This window comes from Panthera onca, chromosome E3 (assembly GCF_046562875.1).
Source record: "Panthera onca isolate mPanOnc1 chromosome E3, mPanOnc1 haplotype 2, whole genome shotgun sequence".
NCBI lineage: Eukaryota > Metazoa > Chordata > Mammalia > Carnivora > Felidae > Panthera > Panthera onca.
Window position 1 is genome coordinate 10,532,849 of NC_138354.1, and position 20,267 is coordinate 10,553,115.

A 20,267-nucleotide genomic window follows, 5' to 3' on the forward strand; every position below is an offset into this window, starting at 1 on the left:
TCTCGCGGTCCGTGAGTTCGAGCCCCGCGTCAGGCTCTGGGCTGATGGCTCGGATCCTGGAGCCTGTTTCCGATTCTGTGTCTCCCTCTCTCTCTGCCCCTCCCCTGTTCATGCTCTGTCTCTCTCTGTCCCAAAAATAAATACAAAACGTTGAAAAAAAAAAAAATTAAAAAAAAAAAAATAATAACTGCTTATTTTTAGCAGAAGTTCTAGATGCTCTTTGTGGCCGTGGCGGGTGCTACTTCGTGGCAAGCGGATCCTGTATTTTTGGGAAGCCACCGCTGCGTGGTTTTGTGACCCAGGGGATGCAGCGCAGAGCTGGGCCCTGTGTCGAGTGGGGCGTGGGGAGACCCGGCCAGCAGGGAGGGTGGAGGAAGGCCGGGCACGTGCAGAATTTGCTTCCTGTGAGGTGAGCCTTGACTGCAGCTTAACTAACCTTCAGGGGGAGGGCAGGGAGGGTGGACACTGTTCTGGTTCCTGGACGCGTGGCTGTCACTTGGACTGCTCTCCTGCCAAGACCAGGGGAGAGGACGCGGCACTTGCCTGTGTTTTCTTTAAGGGGTAAGGTCCCTGCGACTGAACGCTCTGTGCCCCACGTGGAGTTGGACTGGTGGCCAGGCTTGAAACCCCACTCGATAAGGCTTCTAGTAGTGTTGTTGTTGTTTGAGAGAGAGAGAGAGAGAGAGAGAGAGAAGGGTGCAAGTGAGCAAGGAGCAGAGAGGGAGAGAGAGAGGAATGGGGCTCCCCTGACTTGGGGCTTGAGTTTACGAACCATGAGATCGTGACCTGAACTGAGATCAGATGCTTTACTGAGCCACCCAGGCACCCTCGATGAAGCTTCTTTCCAAAGGTCCCTTGGATCCCATCTTTAAAAGGCCTGTGGAGCGCTCAGACCCTTGAAGGGGGTCATCTGGGTCTCCAGAGGTTTCCCTGGAGCTTTCTCCCTGCTTCCCTCGAGATGTCACTGTGACTTTGTGGGCGTTTCTCTTGACAGGCACCTGTTCCTTGGCCTGTAGTATTTGTGTAATACTAAGTATTACCGAAAACGTTTTAGTATCTGTCTCCTCTAAGTAACTGAATTAAGAGAGGAAGGCACATCTTTTCCCAAGTAGGCACCTAAATAAAAGTTTATACCAACTATGAATATTCTGGAAATAGGTTTAGTGTAGACAGACAGTTGATCCCTGGTTTCTCTCTCTGCATTTTCCCCCCCTACTTATTCTTGAACTGCCTTCAGAGAAACAATTTAACGGAGTGCCAGGTTGGGCCCTTTTAATAAGGGGCTCAGGTTTCTAAGAATGTTCTTCTTTCAGAGCCCATTTTGTCAGAGGCCAGATTGTTTCTCCAGGGCTCAGGAGAGAAGTTTGCACGGCAGACTTCCAGAAGCCGGGGCTGCCCATCTTGACTCAGAGGTCTTAGCAGGAGGCAGAAACGGCGAGGTCAGGAGGTGTGCATTTGGGTCGAGGAGGAAGATGCTGGAATTGTTGCCTGGCATCCACACTCGGCTCAGGATTCTAAGGAATGGCCTGGTTTTCTTGTTGAAGGAGGCTGCTTGGTAGAGAAGTTAGTTGAGAGCAAGAGCCTGTTAACAGTAACCCGGAAAGCAGTTCCTGCTTGAGACTCACTAGAAACAGCATTCCTTTGCTGTGCAGTGAGACTGCTCTGTGGCCCCGAGGGATTCTTACACCTGTTCGTTTACTTAAAAAAGAGAGAGAGAGAGAGAGAGAAACTGTCTATTGTGGGGCTCGAACTTACAACCTTGGGATCAAGAGTCACCTATTCTACCCGCTGAGCCAGCCACGCACCCGTTTCTTTTCATGAGTAGTACCTTAAATACTCTGTTGTTTCCCTCCACCCTCTTCTCAGATTCCACATGGCTCCTGAGGTCATGTGGGGCCACTAGCCTGTGCAAGGATTGGTTTTTGAATGTTAACTGCAGTGGGACCTACCGGGGCCCGGTGTCGTGTGTGTGTGTGTGTGTGTGTGTGTGTGTGTGTGTGTGTGTGTGTGGCACCTCTCGGTCTGGTGGAGAATGGGGTGGGTCTTGCCCAGTGGACTTCTTGCCAGTTTTCTTTCCGGGAAGTCGGGAGGGGAAGCCGACAGGGTGTCCCATCCTGGGATCTCTAAAGGATCCTCCATACAGGATAGCAGTCCAAGGTGCGTCACAGGTGGCCGTCACCTGGTGTGCCCCACGCTCCACAGACCGGGTTCGCCAGACGAACAGCCATGAAACCGCAGAGCTGCAGGGAGACCTAACGGATGGCCAGTTGCTTGGGCTGGACCCCCTCGTGCGTCCTTGGGAGCATCCGGCCGGGGCCTCCCCGCATCTGCCTTTCAAGTTTTGATGAAGAGCTTTGGTCTGTCCTTTGCGCTTTCTTGGCCAATCTTGAACAACGGTGAGATGTTTGATACTCACAGGAAGTCAACAGGCTTATAACATCCTTCTGAGAGGCTTCCTTTTGCAGTTTGTTGTCATGAACATGAACCAAAACGATGAAGACTATACTTAATTATAACCTACTACTAATCTCTTCCCCCATCTGTAACCACCCTCTAAGCGTAAAATACCAAATATACAAATAAAAGCAAAAACTGTTTCACGATGGCGGGCTCTTTGGTATGCAGTTTGGGGACCAGAGAGAATTGTTTCCTGTACCTGTTCTTTTGTTCTCTGTCGGAGACAAGGTAAACGTTAATAAAATTATTCATTACTGGCCTCGAAGCTTCTCTTTTTGAATGGGATTGGGAGGGAGGGAAGTCAGAGCAGCTTTTCAGGTAGCCTAGAGATTCTGTAAATAGCACCAAGGTGCCTTGGAATCTGTAGGGTCTTTCTCATGCATTATATTCTTGAAACTAAAAGTGTGCTCAATAGATATTTTTTTATTTTGAGAGACACAGAGTGTGAGTGGGGGAGGGTCAGAGAGAGAGGGAGACACAGAATTGGAAGCAGGCTCCAGGCTCTGAGCTGTCAACCCAACGCAGGGCTTGAACTCAAACGTCATGACCTGAGCTGAAGGCGGCCGCTTAACCAACTGAGCCACCCCGGCGCCCCTAGATATTTTTTCAAGGTATTCTATCAAAATATAAAGAAAATGAAAAGACACGTTAAAGACTAAAACAAAAGATGAGGGGTGTGTAAAGAATTCCTGCAGGGGCGCCTGGGTGGCTCAGTTGAAGCATCAGACGCTCGGTTTCAGATCAGGTCATGATCTCACGGTTCGTATGTTCGAGCCCTGTGTCAGACTCTAATGCCGGTATGGGGCCTGCTTGGGATTCTCTCTGCCCCTCTCCAGCGTGCTTCCTCTCTTTCTCTGTCAGTAAATAAATAAAAAACCTTTAAATATGTATATATATACATGTAAAGAATTCCGGCAAATTGTCCAGAGAAAAACCCAACAGAGAAGGAAGGTGTTAACAGGTATTTCGTGAAAGAGGAAGTAAGGCCAAAAAACGATGCTCCGCCCCACTAGCAATCCTGGCATTCCTTGTAAATCAAGACCGCGAAGAAAGAAAGTACCGTCGTGCACCCCATTCGAGTGGCGCACGTCATGAACTGACAAGCCGGTTGCCTGGAGGGTTTGTGGTCTCTCGTGTTACAGATGAGCATGTAAGCGGGTGGTCACTTTGGGAATGAACTTGAATATCGAATTAACCTTCCCCTCCCAGGTATGTACCCCAGACAGATCACACGGCAGCAAAAGCTGCATTCGGATAATGGAATGAAGCGCAGGCGCGTGTGGATGGATCACAACGACGTGATAGACGGGACCTAGGCCCGGGTGTGGACAGACTGCAACGGCGCTTTTGTTAGATTCAAAGCCCCTCAGAAGTACTTGCAGATGGCAAAACAAGCTAACTTAGGTTGGGGGAGGTGGAGGAATGTGAATAGGTGCCTTTGGGGAGTGAGTTCACAGCCAAGAGTAGGTGTCAGAAGGCTGGGGAGGAGGAGTGGAAGGGAGGCTCTTTTGCACCTTAGGCTTGGGGGTGGCAGACACACTGGCTCCCGGGGTTTCTAGAACGTGCACACTTCTCAAGGTGCTTTCTCTGTGGATAATCCATAGCTTCCCATCAGCCTTTAGTATGTCTGTGACCCCAGGGGCGCTTGGGTGGCTCAGTCGGTTAAGCCTCCAACTTTGGCTCAGGTCATGATCTTGCAGTTTGAGAGTTTGAGCACAGCATCAGGCTCTGCACTGGTGGTTCGAAGTCTGCTTGGGATTCTCTCTCTCTCTCTCTCTCTCTCTCTCTCTCTCCCTCCCCCCTCCCTCTCCCCTCTCTCTCCCTCCCTCCCTCCTCCCTCCCTCTCCCCTTTCCCTGCTTGTGCTCTCCCCCTCTTACAAAATAAACTTGAAAAAAGAAAAAAAAGGGGCTCAGAGAGGGTCTGAGCTAGGTCCCACCGCAGATTGACCTTAACACCTTATCAGTGGTTGGAGGTCACTTCTGCCATTGCTAAGGCCTGAGACAGAAGCCAGGCATGTAGGACGATAGCTCCTTCCCATTGGATGTGTGAGGTTCCGTCCGTCTCTGCCAGCTGGAGACCCCTGGGTAGGGGCACGGTCCAGGGATCGATGGACACCAACACCGGCTTGTCCCAGTTGTCTGAGTGGGGCTCGGGCAGGTGGTCCCAGCATGGAGGGCCGCTGGCACACAGCCACCAACCTCCCTGCACTTGTGGGTGGTGAGAAGACGACAGGCTGGAGATTTGGGATCTGGGCTCAAATCCAGCATAGCTTCCATGGGCCTCCAGCCTTCTCTGCCTGTGACATCAAAGGGGCCAGTTACCGTGGGAACCAAATGAAGCATGGCCCAGCCGGGAACAGGGGAGTATGGCAGCACCCGCACAGCCACGGGCCTGGGAGTCAGACGGACTTGGCTTTAGTCCCGGTGCCACCGTGCACTGGGATGGGGGACAAGCTCCTGGCGTGAGGCCCCAGGGATCTCCCACATCAAGGCTTGGCCGCTGCACTACCTATCTTCTCCACAGGGTGGCAGCCGCGGGCAGCCCTGGCCCCGGCCTGGACGGGATGGGCCGAAAGAGAAACCAAGTCTCTGGCCAAAAGGGGCCCACGGGACCGGAGGGCCTGGGCTCTGAAATTCCAGACTAATGGAGGCTTGGGACCCTGGTGGGTTTCCCTGGGGTCTCCGAGCGGGGTGCCACTACCAGTTCCATGGCCTTAGGCAAGTCAACGCCCAGTAACAGAAGGCACCCAAGCAACCTGTGCATTTGTGGGTCCCCCAGGAGCCAGTGTGGAGTCCCTGAAGTGGACCGGGTATAGGCATGGGGGCAGCAGCCGCGGGAGGGGTCTCCGGGAATCAGGGCGGGGGTGGGGGGCCGTGAGCCGTGGCTCCCGGATCATCTCCGCCCTTGTGTCCTCCGGCTCACCTCCCTGTCCTGCTGCTTCTGACGCCTATGGCGGGCGGGCTGCAGCGCTGTTCTGTCTGCCCCAGCGCACACCTGCCGTGCGTCCCTCTGTCCCACGTTCCACGGGAGCGTGCACGGTGTGTGCGCGTGAGAGCGTGTCTCATTCCCTGGGACTCTCGCTCCCTGAGTGTCTCTCTCTTGTTCTCCCTCCCTCTGTGCGTCTCTGAGAGTCTGCGGGTCTCTGTGTTGTGTGTCTGTGTCTGTCGGTCAAGCTCAAGCTCAGGCTCTGCCCGTCTCTGGAGGAGAAAGGACACTTTGTACGTGTGTATGCATGTGTGTGTCTGTTTCTCATTCTTTCCCTGCCTGTGTGCCTTTTTTTGTGTGCTGCTCCCTCTCGAAGTGTGTGTGTGTGTGTGTGTGTGTGTGTGTGTGCACCCCACTTCCTTCTTTCTCCCAGTCCCTCTGTGTATGTCTCTTCCTCTCTGTGTGACTTGGGTTTACGTGTGTGTATTTAGTGTGTGTGTGTGTGTGTGTGTGTGCGCTCTCTGCGCCTGCTTGCGTCCGTCTCTCTCTCCCCTTGTCCCTCGGCGTCTCTCCCTGTCTCTGCGAGTGTCTCTGTGTCTCCGTCTGTTAACAGCAGAGCCTGTCCGGCAGAGCAGCGGATGTGTGAGGGATGATTCAGGGGCTGACAGGAAGCCCGCTGCCTTGCCTGCTGCCCGCCAGAGTCTGTGGCGTTGGTGTCAGCTCGGGCAGGTGTGTGGGCTCAGGATGAAGTGGCCGCAGTGAGGAGCCCCCAGCTGTCAGGTAAGTCTTGCCCAGGAGTGCCTGGAGCCTGGCCCAGGGCCAGGGGTCCGGAGGCTGGCTCCCACTGAACTCCCCACGGGGGCAGGAATGGCCCCACTGGCCCAGCGGGAGTGCTGGGGGGGTCCCGCCGGGTGGGGTGGGGAGATGCCCAGCCTCTGGGCCCTGGTCCTGCCCTGGCGCCCCTGGCTGGGAAGTGCTCCCTCCGGGACCCTGCGGCACCCTGTGGCACCCAGGCAGCCTGTTCTGGCCGCCTTCCCACCCTCGCCTTCCCCAGCCCAGCCTACGGGGGCCTGGGAAGCCCCTGCGGGTCCTGTCGCTTCCAGAGACCGGTGAGGGGCCAGGCCCACGAGCCCTGGTTTCTTCGTCCGTAAAATGGGACTGTAACATCCCTGCCACCGGGCTATGGGAGGACGGGTGGGACTCCACAGGCAAGCGTGCCCAGGGCCTGCCTCAGGCCAGATGGAAGCAGCCCTCCCACCGCCCCCACCCAGCCCCCAGCCTGGCGCTCCAGCTCTCTGCTGTCTGCGAGGTCGTAGGCCCTGGGGTCACCATCCCCCCACCCCGCCCCCCGCCAGCCTTGACCTTGGCCGTCACCATTCCCCACCTCTGCCCCGGAACAAGGGCTGCCCAGGCCCCCACACTGGCCTCCTGAGCATTACGAGCCTCCATTAGAGGCCCCTGGGTCGTCCTTATCTGAAGGCCAAGATTACATGGGAAAGGGAACAGGCACCAGACCAGAGCCCAGCGGATAAAGCCTTCCCAGGGCCCAGAGCCGAATCTCTCGCTCCACTCCTGCCCCCTAGTCTGCCCTGCCGCCCTGGTAGGCCTCAGTTTCCCCATCAACGGCTGGAGGTAGGGCTGGGAGATGGGGCGGGAGGCTGGGACACTGAGGCTTGGCCTCCCCGGCCCTGAGGGCTTTCCCACCGAGGGCTGTTGCAAACCTTGTTCATCTGAAAACTGCGCACTTCCCTTTGTGCTATTTTGGCCACAGGCCGCCTCGCCGCCCCACCCCACCCAGCCCTGCCTGCCCCTTGGGGCCCTCCTGGGGCCCCTGGGCCTGCCTCTCCTGGGGGCTCAGCCTCCTCCCCCAACCCTCATCCTGCGCCCGCCAGCTCGCAGGGCCTCGGAGGGAAAGCCCGGCGGAGGGCAGATCTGCTCAGTCCGGGGGGGGCCTCTCTTCGAAAAAATATTTCATGCTTCTTAAAAATAGAATTGTAAGAAAGGGGTACAGGAACGTGGCCTTTGGAGCCAGCCCTGCCTGAGCTGGGGTACTGGTTCTGCTGACGGGCTCGCTGGGGGAACTCGGACAGAGTGCCTGCCTCTCTGGGCCTCCCTCTCCTCCTTTGGATGAAGGGAGCTGGCATCTCCCAAGTGACACTTGGTGCGTCTGTGACAACTGAGGGGCCGGGCTGGATCCCAGCCTGCCCTGGGGTCCCAGCACGATGGCCCCCGTGGGGCGGTGGAGGGGGGCTCAGGCCGGTGTGTCTGGGGGACCAGGCGGGACGGTTCTGGTAGGGTTACCCCACACTATTCGCTGCAACACCCCGCCCCCAAAAGGCTGTGGCTGCCCCTTCCCGTTCCTTGGGGACCCTGATGGTGGCGAGTCGTGGTTGTCATCCAGCTGTGTCCCCCAAGCTCCCACATTAGCACCTCCGAGCACCATCTCGATGCTGGGCCTCATGTGACACACCTGAGGGATGTGTCATTCTTTCCCCTGTTGTAGAAGGGCCGCCGAAGGCCAGTGAGGCTGGGATTCCACAGCAGAGGCAGACACACGCTGTGTTCTCGGGCTCCCCCCCCTTCCCTCAGCCAGTGCCAGGGGGACGGGGGTGGGCCAGGATGCCCCCCCACCCCGGCCCCGACCGTGCTGCTTGTCCCCGGACAGCCGGGTCCAGGAAGCAAGAGGGCGCCCTGGTGGCCAGGATGCCCTGCGGTCGAGGGTCCCCCTTCCCCTGGACGGCCACAGAGGTCAGCAGGCCAGGTCCTGGGCCTCCGCCGCCAGGCCGCAAGAGCACGAGTGAGTTCTCTAAACCAGCCGGCCAGAAATAAGACCCTTAGCACGCTTCTCTTCCGGAAGCCCGGCCGGTGAGCCAGACTGTTTATCATCTGCCAAAAGTGCTTTGAGGAAGGCACTGCGTCGATCCCCATTTTGTAGATGAGAAAACCGAGGCCAGGAGACAAACAGGCACAAGCTGGAGTCCTCCCTCCACGACCAGGTGCTCCCAACCCCACACAGCCTGAAGTGCCCTGGGGCGGGCGGCCCAAGGTGGGGGCGGGGGTGCGGGGAGGAGGTTGTGCAGGCCGGGAGGGCAGCGCCCCGGCTCTGAGAGGGCGGGGCTCAACACGGACAACGTCGCGGGGTGGCGGGGGCCGCCCCGTCCTGAGATCTGGCGACGCTCGTGCTCCCACTGACTCACTCGGTGTTTGGGGAAGGAGGGGTGGCTTCTCCGTGACGGCCTCGACGGAGGCTCGGTGTGGCGTGGAGGTTCCTGGTCATTTTTGCCACAAGGGTGGAGGCAGCCCGGAGAGGCGAAAGGGACCGCCGGTCGCCGCGCTGTAGGCCTCGGGGAGCCCAGGGCAGGAGCCGGGCGGTACGAGGCTCCGCTTCTCCCCCGGCCTCGCCTTCCCCGGCTGTAAAGTGGGGAGAAGCCCTCCTCCCGGGTGGCTGAGGCAGGGGGAAAACAGGTGTGCACAGGTGTGGGCTCCGCGTGCCCGCCCTGGGGCAGGGCCCCCTCGGAGACGCCCTGTCGCCCCCTCAGCCGCGTCCCCTGGCCACTGCCAGGAGACCGTCTCCACGCTCGCGATGATTCTTCCCGGAAACCCCCTCAGCAGGGCACTCCCCGGGCCCCCGTGTGTGGCCGCCCGTGGCTTCGCCAAGGACTGGCAGTCCCAGCGTGGCTCCGCGGCTGGGACCAGCCACTGACCAAGCGGTGGCCCGAGGCCAGGTGGGATTCAGAGCCTCCTCACCCCGCAGAGTCCGCCTTCCAGCCCCTGATGCTCCCGGCACCTCCCGCCGCCAGCTGCAGCGGGGGCCCGCCAGGCCTCTCTGCCCCCCCCCGCACCCTTCTTCCCCTTATGCCCTCAGGACCCCCCTGGTGCTTAAGGAAAGGAGATCCCACTCCTGAAAGGGGCCGAGAAACGCCCTAGGCTGGGTGGCGGCTGCCGGGCTCTGGTGCCGAAGGGGCCGTGGACCGAGCTCAGGAAGCAAAGCTGGGTTTACAGGAGGCGACAGGGTAGAGCCAGACTTAGGGCCCCGAGGCTGGAGTTTGAGTCCTGACTTTTTACTTTGCAGCTGGGATCTCCAGCCTCAGTTTCTCCTTTCTTCCTTCTCTTCCTTCCTTCCTTCCTTCCTTCCTTCCTTCCCTTCCTCCCTTCCTCCCTTCCTTCCTTCCTCTTTCTTTTTTCTTTCTTTCTTTCTTTCTTTCTTTCTTTCTTTCTTTCTTTCTTTCTCTCTCTTTTTCTTTATGTTTATGCATTTTGAGAGAGAGAGAGAGAGACAGAGCATGAGTGGGGAAGAGGCAGAGAGAGAGGGAGACACACAGAATCCGAAGCAGACTCCAGTCTCCCAGCTGTCAGCACAGGGCCCAACGTCTGGCTCGAACTCACCAGCCATGAGATCATGACCTGAGCCAAAGTCAGACGCTCAACCGACTGAGTCACCCAGGCGCCCCTCCGGCCTCAGTTTTTGTATTTGTGAAACGTTGGGAGGGCAGTTGTGTGGATTAAGCAAAGGCATATATAGGGCATATGCACATGGTGCTGTCTGGTCCCCAGAACCTTCCAGCACTTACCAAGTGTCTGTGATGGCCCTGGGGCCAGGACTGCGAGTTTGGGGTCAGATGAGGGAGCAGGGTGGTCCCAGGGCTGGTTCCAGCCTGACCCGTTGCTAGGGCAGGGAGGGGAGCCGGTGCTCCCAGGGCCTGGGCTCAGCCGTGGGGCTGTCGGGACAGGGGGTCTGGAAATCCAAGGGTGTGGGGCTGGGCAGGACCCTGGAGGGGCAGTCACGGGATGATCCACGTTGCAGCCCCGCAGGACGAGTGGCTAGGAGCGGACATGAACGTGGACGCCGAGCTGCTGTGGCCGGGGGCGGCCCTGCTGCTGCTTCTGGGGACGGTGGCCAGCCTGTGCGTGCGGTGCTCCCGCCCAGGTAACAGCGCGGCGGGGGACAAGGGCGTACCCAGACCTGGCCGCGCTGGGTGGACCGAAAGACAGGCTTCGACGAGGCGGGGATGAAACCCTAAACCAGCCCTGAAGACCATGAGTCTGGGTCACTGTGGGGCTTTGGTTGTGCTGGGTCAAGGGGTCTGGGGCAGGGGAATGCTCTGGAAAAAGGGTGGAGATGTGCTGTGCTGCCTGCAGCGTGGACCTTCATGCTCTGCTCTCCCAGAGAGCAGACACCGTATCAGTGACAGGTGGCCCGCGGCGATTGGCCGGCCATGTCCCATGTCCCATCTGGGGCCTGCCCAGGGCACAGGGGAGACAAGATGGGGGGATCTCAGAGCTCAGTGCCCACCCCAGCATTGGGACGCTTGCTGATCTGGTCTTGTTCTTGCAGTGGTGAAGAAGTCTGAGAAGATCTACGAACAGAGGAGCCTGTGAGTGCTTAGGTGTCCCCAGCCCAGTGACTTGGGGTGCCCTGGCTGTGGGCCTCCACAGGGGCAGCCCCTCGGGTGTCCCCGCCCCCCTTCCCTCACCCCTTCCTGCCTCCTTCCTCCAATGGGTCCCGAGCAGTCCAGCCTTGGGAGGAGGGACAGCCTGCCTGCCCAGAGGTCCTCCCCTTGCCCCCAGCCCAGGGGAGGCCGCTGTGCTGGTGCTGGGGGCGGACATGAGTCCTGCCCTCCTAGGCCACGTGGGGAACCGAGACCGGGCGCAGAGCAAAGCGGGGTACAGGTCTCCCCTGGAAGAAAGGCTCACAGAGCTCAGAGCTCCAGGAGGATGTGGGCGTGTCCTGGGGGGATCAGGAGGCCTGCGGGGGGGGGGGGGGGAGGATCTGAAGAAAGAAAGAAGGTGAGAGGGGACATTCCAGAGAGAGAACAGTGCGGGCCGTTGCCCACCGAGGACCGGGGCGGACACAGTCTTCTGGGGCTGAGGTGGCAGGTACAGGCCTCTCTTGAGAGACTTGAGCTGGGCGAGGGGGCGGAGGCTGTGGCCTTTGTCCTGAGGGCCCGGGGGAGCCACAGAGGAGCCGGAAGCAGGGAGCTAGGGGGAGAGGTGAAGCGGGGTCATTGACCCCAGGCCGGATGGCACTTCGGGGACAGGCGAGCGCTGGGAGGGTCAGAGGTGCCGGTCGCTGCAGACTGGGGTGTGGCCCAAGGACAGCCCGGGTCAGGAGGGCAGGGGCCACTGGTGTCCTTACGCTGAGCAGGAAAGTGACAGACGGCGGGCCTGGGCTGAGACCCAGGAGAGACCCCCGGCACTGAGACCCGCGTGCACACGTGTGCACAGGCTGGCGTGCCCACTCACACCCACACGCCCCCAGCATTCTTGCTCATGCGTGTGTTTCTCACACATGCGGCACCGTGTGCCGGCCCGGGGAAGGAACTCACCTATGACTGCAAACACACGCTTTCTCATTTCCTTTTGCAACTGAAAAACCACAATGAAGTTTGAAAATAGAGTGTCCCCATCCACACCCAGCCCTGGGCCCAGGACTAGACTCTTCCTGGCTTTTTTGACCACTTATTCCCCTTGCATCTCCAGCCCACAAGCTCCACAGGGGGTGAGGGTGGGGTGGGGGACCTGGGCCCCGCTGGTGCCTCCCACACCCCTGCCCCAAGGCAGGCCTCCTCCGTATCTCCTGTCTCCCTTCCTCTCTCAGTGCCTGCCCACTCGGGGCCCCTGACTGAGTTAGAGCCAGAAGTGAAACTTTGTCATGGTGGGAAGTGGAAACTGGGCCTGGACAGGAGGAGAACCCACTTCACTTGGGTTCCATCCTGCCAGCCTACGTGAAGTGACCGCCGTGTGTTCCAGGCTCAGCTCCCGTGGGAAGCCATGCCTGACTCTCTCCTGTGGAGTTAGGACAGCCCTCCTAAATCAGGCACCCTGACCCCTCAGCCTTGCAGGAGCTCCTGGAAGCCTGGGCCAGATACCCATTCTGGTCCAGAGGAGGAGCCCCAAAGGCTTTAATGTTTAGCCAACCTGCCCTCCCACCCTTAGTGGTGGCTTCTGCTCTCCAGGGAGCTTCATGGTCCAAAATGGCAACCAAAGCTCCAGCCCTCATCTCTGTGTTCCAGGCAGTAGTAAGAATGAAGCACCAGGATAAAAAGGGTGCACCCCTGTTGGCAGTGCCTCCTTTAAAGGCGTTTTCCTGGAGGTCCCAACAACCTTGGCTTGCGTCTCATTGACTAGGGCTTAATCACAGGGCCATGCTTAGGCACGAGAGAGACTGGGAAATACAGTCTTTTAGATGGGCCTCCATAAAAATCAGAGATCCGTTTCAAAGAAAGAAGACACGGGGTGATGGCTGGACACCTCGCTGTGTCTGGCTTTGAAGTTACCTCACCAGGTATTTGGGAGCAAATGGTGGGTTGGAACATCTCAAGAGGGGCTGAAGTTACCGTCGGTTGAGATCTCTGAAGAGCCACCTGACCCTCACCGGAGAATCTCGGGGCCGCCTCCCCAGCCCCACCCACAGACCCTCCTGACCATCTCCTGGGTCCCTGGGGAGGCCGTGGAGACAGGTGGCTCCAGCCTGGGGCCGTGCGAGAAGGGTGGACAGCCGGCGGGCAGGGTTGGGGAGCAGTCCGGAGAATGGGGCATCAGGGAGCCCTGGATCACTCTCACCCTCGTCTGTCCCTCCCCTCTCCGTTCCTCGCCCCTGTCTGTCCATCTCTCCTGTCTCTCTGTCCCTTGGGCTGTGGGAGGCCATGCGCTGGCTCAGCACAGCTCCGTGTGTTTCCAGGGAAGAGAATGCACAGAACTTTGCGGTGGCCCGGACCTATTCCTGTGAGTCCCCAAACTGAAGGGTCCAGGGACTGGGCTCAGGGTTGGGGGTGTCCATATCTGTCCCCATCGTTCTGAGGTGGTGGCCAGGCCTGATCTGGTGGAGTGAGGGGCCTGTAGTGGCAGGCTGGTCTGGGGGTCCAGCCAACACCCCCTTGTCCTTCGCAGTGGTCAGGCAGGCCTGGCCAGGGCCCCTGCTGGACACAGCCTCTGACGTGGCACCGACAAGGTAGGCCTAAGCCCCCGACCCCAGGCCCAGAGGGGTCACGACCCCATAGGAGGTGATGGGAAGGAGGGTCCTGCGGTCCCCACCTGGCTGAGCTCCGGCCAAGACCTCGCTTCCTCCCTGAACCTCAGAGCCCCAGAGCTGGATTCTGAGGGCTCCACGAGGGGACCATGGGGCTGTGGTTCACAAACCCCAAGGCCTCCTCCCCACCCAGCCCTCCTCAGCCCCTCCCTTCCCCCTTTCCTGCAGGAAGGACAAGCTTCTGCGGTTCTCCCCCAGCGTCGAGGGTGAGTGGCCCTTAGACACAGGGTGGGGGCAGGGGTGAGGGGGGACTGAGACATGAGGGAGAGGAGGGACTGAGACACAGGGGTGGGGGCGAGGGTGAAGGGGGGACTGACATGTGGGTAGTGGGGGGATCCCCTGAGGTGCTGGGCCAGGAGGCCTGGGGGGAGGGGACAGAGAGCAGGTGCAAAGCTACGAAGGTAGGAAACACTTGGGTCTGGAAGGCCCTTCCTTGGGGGTGGGAGTGGGGCCGAGACGGGAGGAAGCCACGAGCCCGCCTTTCTTCCAGATTCTGCGTCCTCTAGGTACCTAGAGAACTTCAGCAAAGGTGGGTGGCATCCGGGGAAGTGGGGGCTGCGGTGGGGCCCACAGCCCGGGGCTCAGGCCTAATTCTCACCTCCTCCTGCAGGAAGCAGACGAGGATCTGATGGAGCCTTCATGTGAGTGGTCTTCTGCGGGCCCTGGCCCCTCATCCCCGCCCCCACCCACCCCTGCTTTGAGCTTCCCCCTTTAGGAAGACTTGCTGCCCCGGAACCCACTGGCCCAGGCAGGCTCTGCCCCTCAGGTGGTTATGGCTTTGTGGGGACAGGGACATGGCCCTGCTCTAGGGAGGGTTTGTCTGGGGGACTCATCCCGCATCACCTAGAGACAAGTTCCAAAAACCCCAGGGAGGAAGGGCCCTCAGGGATGTCTCTTCATCTCACAGATGAGCACAGACTGCTCCCCGGGGAAGAGGGGGACGAGTCGGGATGGCTGGAGCCAGGCTGGGTGGCTCAGGGACGGAGGGACCAGGGGAGAGCCTGGCCCAGCCCCCACGAGCCCCCGGGGGAACAATATATTGGAACAGCCCTGGCCTCACTGTCCCCCGTGATGCCCCCACCCCAACCACCCGCCTACCCAGCAACCGGCCTGTGTCTGTGTTCTCTTGCCAGAGACCCCATCGCCACGCACTATTACAACTGGGGGCAGTTCCAGAAGCCCTCGGAAGGTGAGGTGGAGGAGGGGGAAAAGGGGGAGGTGGGAAACTTCAGAAGCCACGTTCCCCGGGCCAGAGGCGGTGGGAAGAACGTGGAGGAGGAGGCTGGGCCTAGGTCTGGACGGATGGCGGAGTCGGGGAGCTCGGGGGCCAGAGCCCAGGAGCGCAGTAGGGAAGGGACGTGTGGGAGGCACAGAGGGGACAGGGTGGTGGGCCGCAGAGGTGAGGGAACCAGAGGGGGAGCTGGGGGCAGAGGTAGCGGGGGAGGCTGAGCCCCCGTGTCGTGCAGGCCCCCCCCTCGGGACTGGGCAGCAACCGACGGGTACACGTGGGACCTCGGAGAAAGGCTCTGGGCGGGGCGGCCGGGCTGATGGACATTGAGCCCTGCGGGCTCTGAAGATGCCAGAATCTTAGGCCCTTAACACCTTTGGTTCACAGAAGAAGAAACTGAGGAGCGAGGGAGGGCAGTGCCTGCTGAGAGGTGCTCGGGTCTGGGGCTTGAGGCCAGTTCCTGCATCTTGGCTCCTGCCTGGGCCATGCTGGGGGGTGGGGCCCGTGGTGGGTAGAGAGGAGGGTCTTCTCCCCGCCCCCTGCACCCACCTCAGCTATTCTGAATAAGGGAGGGGCTCCCAGAGATGAGGGGGGCCCCATCTTTGACACAGATGGATGCAGGCAGTGGGCCAGCAGTTAGAGCTCAGCTTGCCGCTGACGGGGGCCATGAGGGGGTGCCAGGCTCTGATAGGCCTGGGGTCGCCCCGCCCCGCCCAGAGGTACTGCTTCAGGACCAGCCTAGGCCCGGAGCCCGCCTCTCCGTGGCCTCCAGCAGCTCTCCCTGCCCCTCACTGCCCGGTAGCAACGGGCCTCCCTCCCTCCCTCCCAACTAGCCAACTGCCTGATTGCAGCCTGAGCCCTACTCCCCCCTCCCCGGTGCATTTGGGGGGGACCTCAGAAGACAATGAAGGAGCTCAGGGTGGCGGCTGCCGAAGCCAGGCCAGTGTCAATGAAGAAGCTTGTCCAAGAGAATGTTCGGGAGCCCCCCGGGGCGGGGGGTGGGGAGGTCGGTGCAGAGGCTGAGGGTTTGGCAGGACGGGTCACCTACGGAGGGAAGGCAGGATGGAGGGAGGGAGGGAGGAAGAGCCCGGCCTGCCGGGCAGGGCCGACCGGCACCCACAGCCCCGTCTCCTCTCCCCGGCAGACGATGATGATGCCAATTCGTACGAGAACGTGCTCATCTGCAAGCGGAAGGACACTGAGTCAGGTGAGGCTGCCAGTCCCGGGAGCTGGCAGGGAGGCCAGCCTCCTCGGCTGAGATCCGAGGCCCCCCTTGCTCAAAGGCACCACTTGCCTCGAAACCCGAAGGTTCACCTCAGCTCCCGTGCCTTTGGATAAAGTCCTGCTCGAGGCCTGGAGGGGCCCCGGGGGTCCGGCCCCAGTGAGATGCACCGACAGGACCCCTTCCTCCCCCGAGGGGCCGCCCAGCACGGGGCACAGGACGCCTCCCCGGAGGAACCCAGGCGCCCCGCTGGCCTGAGGCCTGGGCCAGCCCCTCTCTCGGTGTCTCCCTGCAGGGGACGAAGGATCTGAGGACTATCAGAACTCAGCGTCCATCCGGCAGTGGCGGGAGTCCAGGAGGGTGGTGGGTACGTGGCTGGAGGGCAGGCGCTCCGGAGCGGTCAGCTTCAGCAGGCTTGCGGGGGGGGGGCCTGGCCTGGGAGGATCGGGTGGGCGGGGGTGGGCGAGGGAGGGAGAGTCGGGGTCTGACCCGGGAGGGCCAGGCCGGGAGGGCTCCCCTGCAGCCCGTGCAGCTGACTGTGCAGCGACGCCTCTGGCCCGTCGGTGGCCGCAGACGCCTCGAACCCCGTCGGCAGCCCCCGCCACGGGCCAATCTCCGGCGAACCGCAGGGATGAGACTGACACACTGTTGAGTGTGGCATTTCCCGTAGGCTGTTTCGCAGCCTCTGGGGGTCTGGGCCCGAGCCTCTGGCGGGGGGGGGACGGGTGTGGGTGTGAACGTGCGAACCGGAACCGTCTGCCCTGTGGTCCGCAGAGCAAGGCCCGAGGGAGGCGTCCCCGTCGCTGGCAGGAAGCCCGGACGAGGAGCCCGATTACGTGAACGAGAGCGTGGCAGCCACAGAAGCCTAGCGAGGGCCTGGAAGGTAGGTGCCCCTTCTCCCAGGGCGGTGGGCCTCACAGGCCTGAGAGGCCCCATCCCAAGGGGAAAAAAACAGGGCTGGGGAGCCACGTGGGGGCCCCGGAGGGGGTCGAGGGGTGGCACCCATGGTGCTGAAATGGGGGAGGGGGCTCTGTCGGGCGTTGGGACCGCGCCCCTAGGTGCTGCGCCCCCTGAGCAGCCCCTGCCCACCCCGCCCCCGGCTCCCGTGGCAGGCCCGGCGAGGGGACAGCTCCACGGCAGGCACAAGGGCCTCAGGCTGTTGTGGGGGGTCCGGCCGGGGGTGCTGGTGAGCTGTGGGGTGACGGGGTGGGCCCTGGGTGGTCTCCGCAATCCTGAGCGAGTGACTTCACCTTCTGGGACTGTTTCCTCGCTGGCAAAACGGTGCAACTGGGACACGGCATGTGAGGGACACAGGGACAGGGGTGGGACCTGGAGACAGAGGAGGGTGCCCGTGACGGTCGTGGCTGGGCCGTGCGAAGCACCCGCTTGGTCAGCCAGCGTGGGGCTGAATGTTCCCACGTGCCCTCTCGTGGTGCCCCGAAGGCACAGAGAGCTCAGCCACTGCCCCTCCCCCAACCATACCTCCCAGCACCTGCCGCGGGCAAGTCGGCCTTAAGCGCGGCAGACACAGTCATAAAATCCACTCATGGGTGCCCGGCTGGCTCAGTCGGTGGAGCGTGCAACTCTTGATCTCAGGGTGGTGAGTTCGAGCCCTACAGGGGGTGTAGAGATTACTTAAAATTTTTAAAGCTTTTTAAAAAATTTATTTATTTATTCTTGGGGTGGGGGGGCATGAGCAGAGGAGAGGCAGAGAGAGTGGGAGAGAGAGAGAGAGAGAGAGTCCCAAACAGTCTCCACACTGTCCATGCAGAGCCTGACATGGGGCTCGAACTCACAAAGCATGAGATCATGATCTGAGCCGAGATCAAGAGTTGGACGCTTAACCGACTGAGCCACCCAGGTCCCCTACTTAAAAATAAAACCTGAAGGGAAAAAAAAATCCACCCAAATCCCTGACGGTTCAGGACTTACACTCTGGTGGGAGAGATTTCACAGATGGCTGTAGGCTGAGAGAGGAAAGGAAGAGGCATGTGAGGGGGTGATAAGCCCTGTGGTCGTCGGACTGGGGCAGGCCAGGGCAGCTGTGGGGGCTCCCTCCTCGCCCCGCTGGGGGAGAGATTTGCAGGGGGGCAGCGGTGCGCCCAGAGGGTCTGACGATGGGGAGGCGCGGCCAGCCACGCGGCCTGCACCTGGGTTTTCTGGGATGGGAGAGGGGGCGGCCTGGGAGACTGGAAAGAGGATCCCCGGATGCTGAGGAGAGAATGGAATTGAGAGCACAAGACAGGGAGTGGAGAACATTCTGGAAGTTCCACTGCAGAGTGGGGAGCGAGGGAGCAGAGAAGCGGAGACGCGGGGCGGGAGCCAGAGTGCTGTGGTTTCTGAGCTGAAAGAAATGATGCTGTGAGGTAGGTTAGGGTGGCAGAAACGACATAGTGGGTTCAGGATTGGGGTCCAACTGCGGCTGGATGGAACCTTTGCGTCTAGCATCACGTCCGGCACAGGGGGCCGAACTCCACGGCCGGCGCCCACGGTGGCCTGGAGGCTGGAGTGACACGATCCCTGGACTCGCATTAGCGGAAGGGCTGTGCCAGGCGAGGCGGAAGCAGGGCTGAGTTAGAGCAGACGCTCTTGGCAGGTGCCTTCTGGGTGGGAGGGGAGAGGACGCGCCTCGAAGGTGAGCGCGGGTCACAGGGCAGAGGGCGTCCCTGTGCGGGTTAACCCCAGCCGGGCGGCATCGATAAGCACAGTCAGGATTTCCAAGGGAAGGAAGGCAGCTTGATGGGCGGGCTCAGCCTGCAGGGCAGGAAGGGGGCTGAACGCTGACCATCTCCACCCATCCTGACCCTGACCCTGACCCAGCCACCCTGGGGCCGAGGGAACAGAGTGCTGTCGAGGCAACCCTTTTCCTCGTAACAAACCTTTTCATCTTCGTTCAAGGAGCCGAGGGGACCACCAAACTCAGAGGACTATTTACCGCCTCCCCAAAGGTCACTTCTCTGACTTGCTCAACCGCTAGACCCCCACGGTTACTCCTGGGAGACGCGCTGACACATCTGAGGGCCATCCACCAGGCCGCGGGGGACCGGTGGGGAAAGGACAGTTACAGGTGGCATCACCCCCTACCCCCCGCCCCCACCCGGCTCCCATGGGAGCCCAGAGCCCCTGCCGTGACCGGATGTCAAGATTCAGGGCAAGTTGCATCCCTGTCCCCACATCTAGAACATCGTGCATCACCGGTACTCCTGTGCTTTTTGCTTTGGATTCAGGTTCCAAAGTGCTAACCAATGCCGGCTGCTGGGCTCTTCCTCGTGGTCCATAAGCTTGTATAGTTAATTTATATAGGTGGAGCCATATTTAATAATCCACATCTCCGGGCAGAGATCCGGTCTGTCTCGCCTCCTAGAAGCATTACACGTAATTTCAGCAGAGTTAGGGGAGCCCCGGCGCTCCTTTCTTTGGGCCTCAGTTCACTTGGAAGAAGTAAGGCTGCAGGGAACTTCGCGCAGCCCGTAGGGACGTCTGCTGTGGACAGAGTGCGTCACGTTTCGAAGGAGCGGAGCCGTGCGGCCGAGCTGATTGGGCAGAAACACAGCTGTCTCACGGGAAGGGCAGGGGCCCAAAGGGACCTCCCGAGTCAGAAAAGCCACAGCCAGAGAAACAAGATGCTTCCTTCAACTGAAACATCCCAATAGACCATTTTCATTTAAAAGTAGCAATTCTCATGTCTGCTTTCTCTGCTTCATGCAAAGGGGCCTTGCCCCGCCCCAGGCCAAGGTCGGGGGATGGAGAGAGAGAGGGTGTGCTGGGGACAGGGACCTGGTCACAGGGTCAGTCCTCTTTCCATAAGTTAGTGCCACAGGTTGGGAAACGAGAAGGAAAAATGACAACAATCGTTGGCCACTTGTTACTTCCCACCCAGGAGTCCTGATCTCACAGGCTCAGGAGTGGGGTGCGGCGGGGGCTCCGGGCTCCACGGTTGCTGGGTGTGGGGAACCTTCTGGACCTGGGCCTCCCCCCAAACCTCACAGGGACCATGGAAGCTCCAGATGAAAAATAAGATGGAGAAACTATGTTTTTCTAAAACCTCACCTTGCAGGTTTTGAGGACCTTAATTCTTTTTCTCCCCTAACTGGAGCCCTAACCCAAACAGCCAGTTACGTGGGAGCCTTCCCTGTATCATTTCAGTGTCCCATTCAACGCTGTGGCCCGGGCAGGTGACAAACCTTCCTGGGAGGAATGGCAGAGTGGAAGGGAGCTCTAGAGCCGCTGTGGCCAACCCTGGGCCGGGAGAGGATTTAAAGAAAGGCTCATGGGCTTGCCCGGCTGTTCCAGCACCATCTGTGTTTCTGCGGCAGCGGGGACACAGGAGGCAAGCTGCCGGGACCCTCTGTCCTCGAGCCCACAGGGCAGGAGCCAGCATGGCACACAGCTGTTTTCTTTTTCT

The 20,267-nt window shown here is 60.3% G+C and overlaps 1 protein-coding gene and 2 long non-coding RNA genes across 5 annotated transcripts; 2 read left to right on the top strand and 1 right to left on the bottom strand.

Moving 5' to 3' along the window:
• The first annotated feature begins 179 nt into the window (after nt 1-179).
• Nucleotides 180-2,711, top strand: LOC144614735 (uncharacterized). Its single transcript, XR_014136336.1, has 2 exons — nt 180-696; nt 734-2,711. It is a non-coding gene; the product is annotated as an uncharacterized LOC144614735 (long non-coding RNA).
• Nucleotides 2,712-4,320: 1,609 nt separating this feature from the next.
• On the bottom strand, nt 4,321-5,737 carry LOC132689434 (uncharacterized). Its single transcript, XR_013552778.2, has 3 exons — nt 5,496-5,737; nt 5,381-5,452; nt 4,321-4,754 (listed from the first exon to the last, which is right to left on the bottom strand). It is a non-coding gene; the product is annotated as an uncharacterized LOC132689434 (long non-coding RNA).
• LAT2 (linker for activation of T cells family member 2) lies at nt 5,730-19,535 on the top strand. 3 transcript variants are annotated; one of them, XM_060649183.3, is made up of 14 exons: nt 5,730-6,163; nt 8,241-8,379; nt 10,188-10,310; nt 10,719-10,758; nt 13,065-13,108; nt 13,274-13,334; nt 13,581-13,618; nt 13,903-13,941; nt 14,023-14,053; nt 14,546-14,601; nt 15,785-15,847; nt 16,158-16,229; nt 16,637-16,745; nt 18,761-19,535. In XM_060649183.3, the coding sequence occupies exons 2-13, from the start codon at nt 8,319-8,321 to the stop codon at nt 16,729-16,731; spliced, it is 723 nt and encodes a 240-aa protein (XP_060505166.1). In that variant the 5' UTR covers nt 5,730-6,163; nt 8,241-8,318; the 3' UTR covers nt 16,732-16,745; nt 18,761-19,535. The 3 variants fall into 3 exon arrangements, with proteins under 3 accessions (XP_060505166.1, XP_060505168.1, XP_060505169.1); XM_060649185.3 differs by lacking the exon at nt 8,241-8,379; XM_060649186.3 differs by lacking the exons at nt 16,158-16,229; nt 16,637-16,745; nt 18,761-19,535 and adding an exon at nt 15,949-16,151.
• The last annotated feature ends 732 nt before the right edge of the window (nt 19,536-20,267 follow it).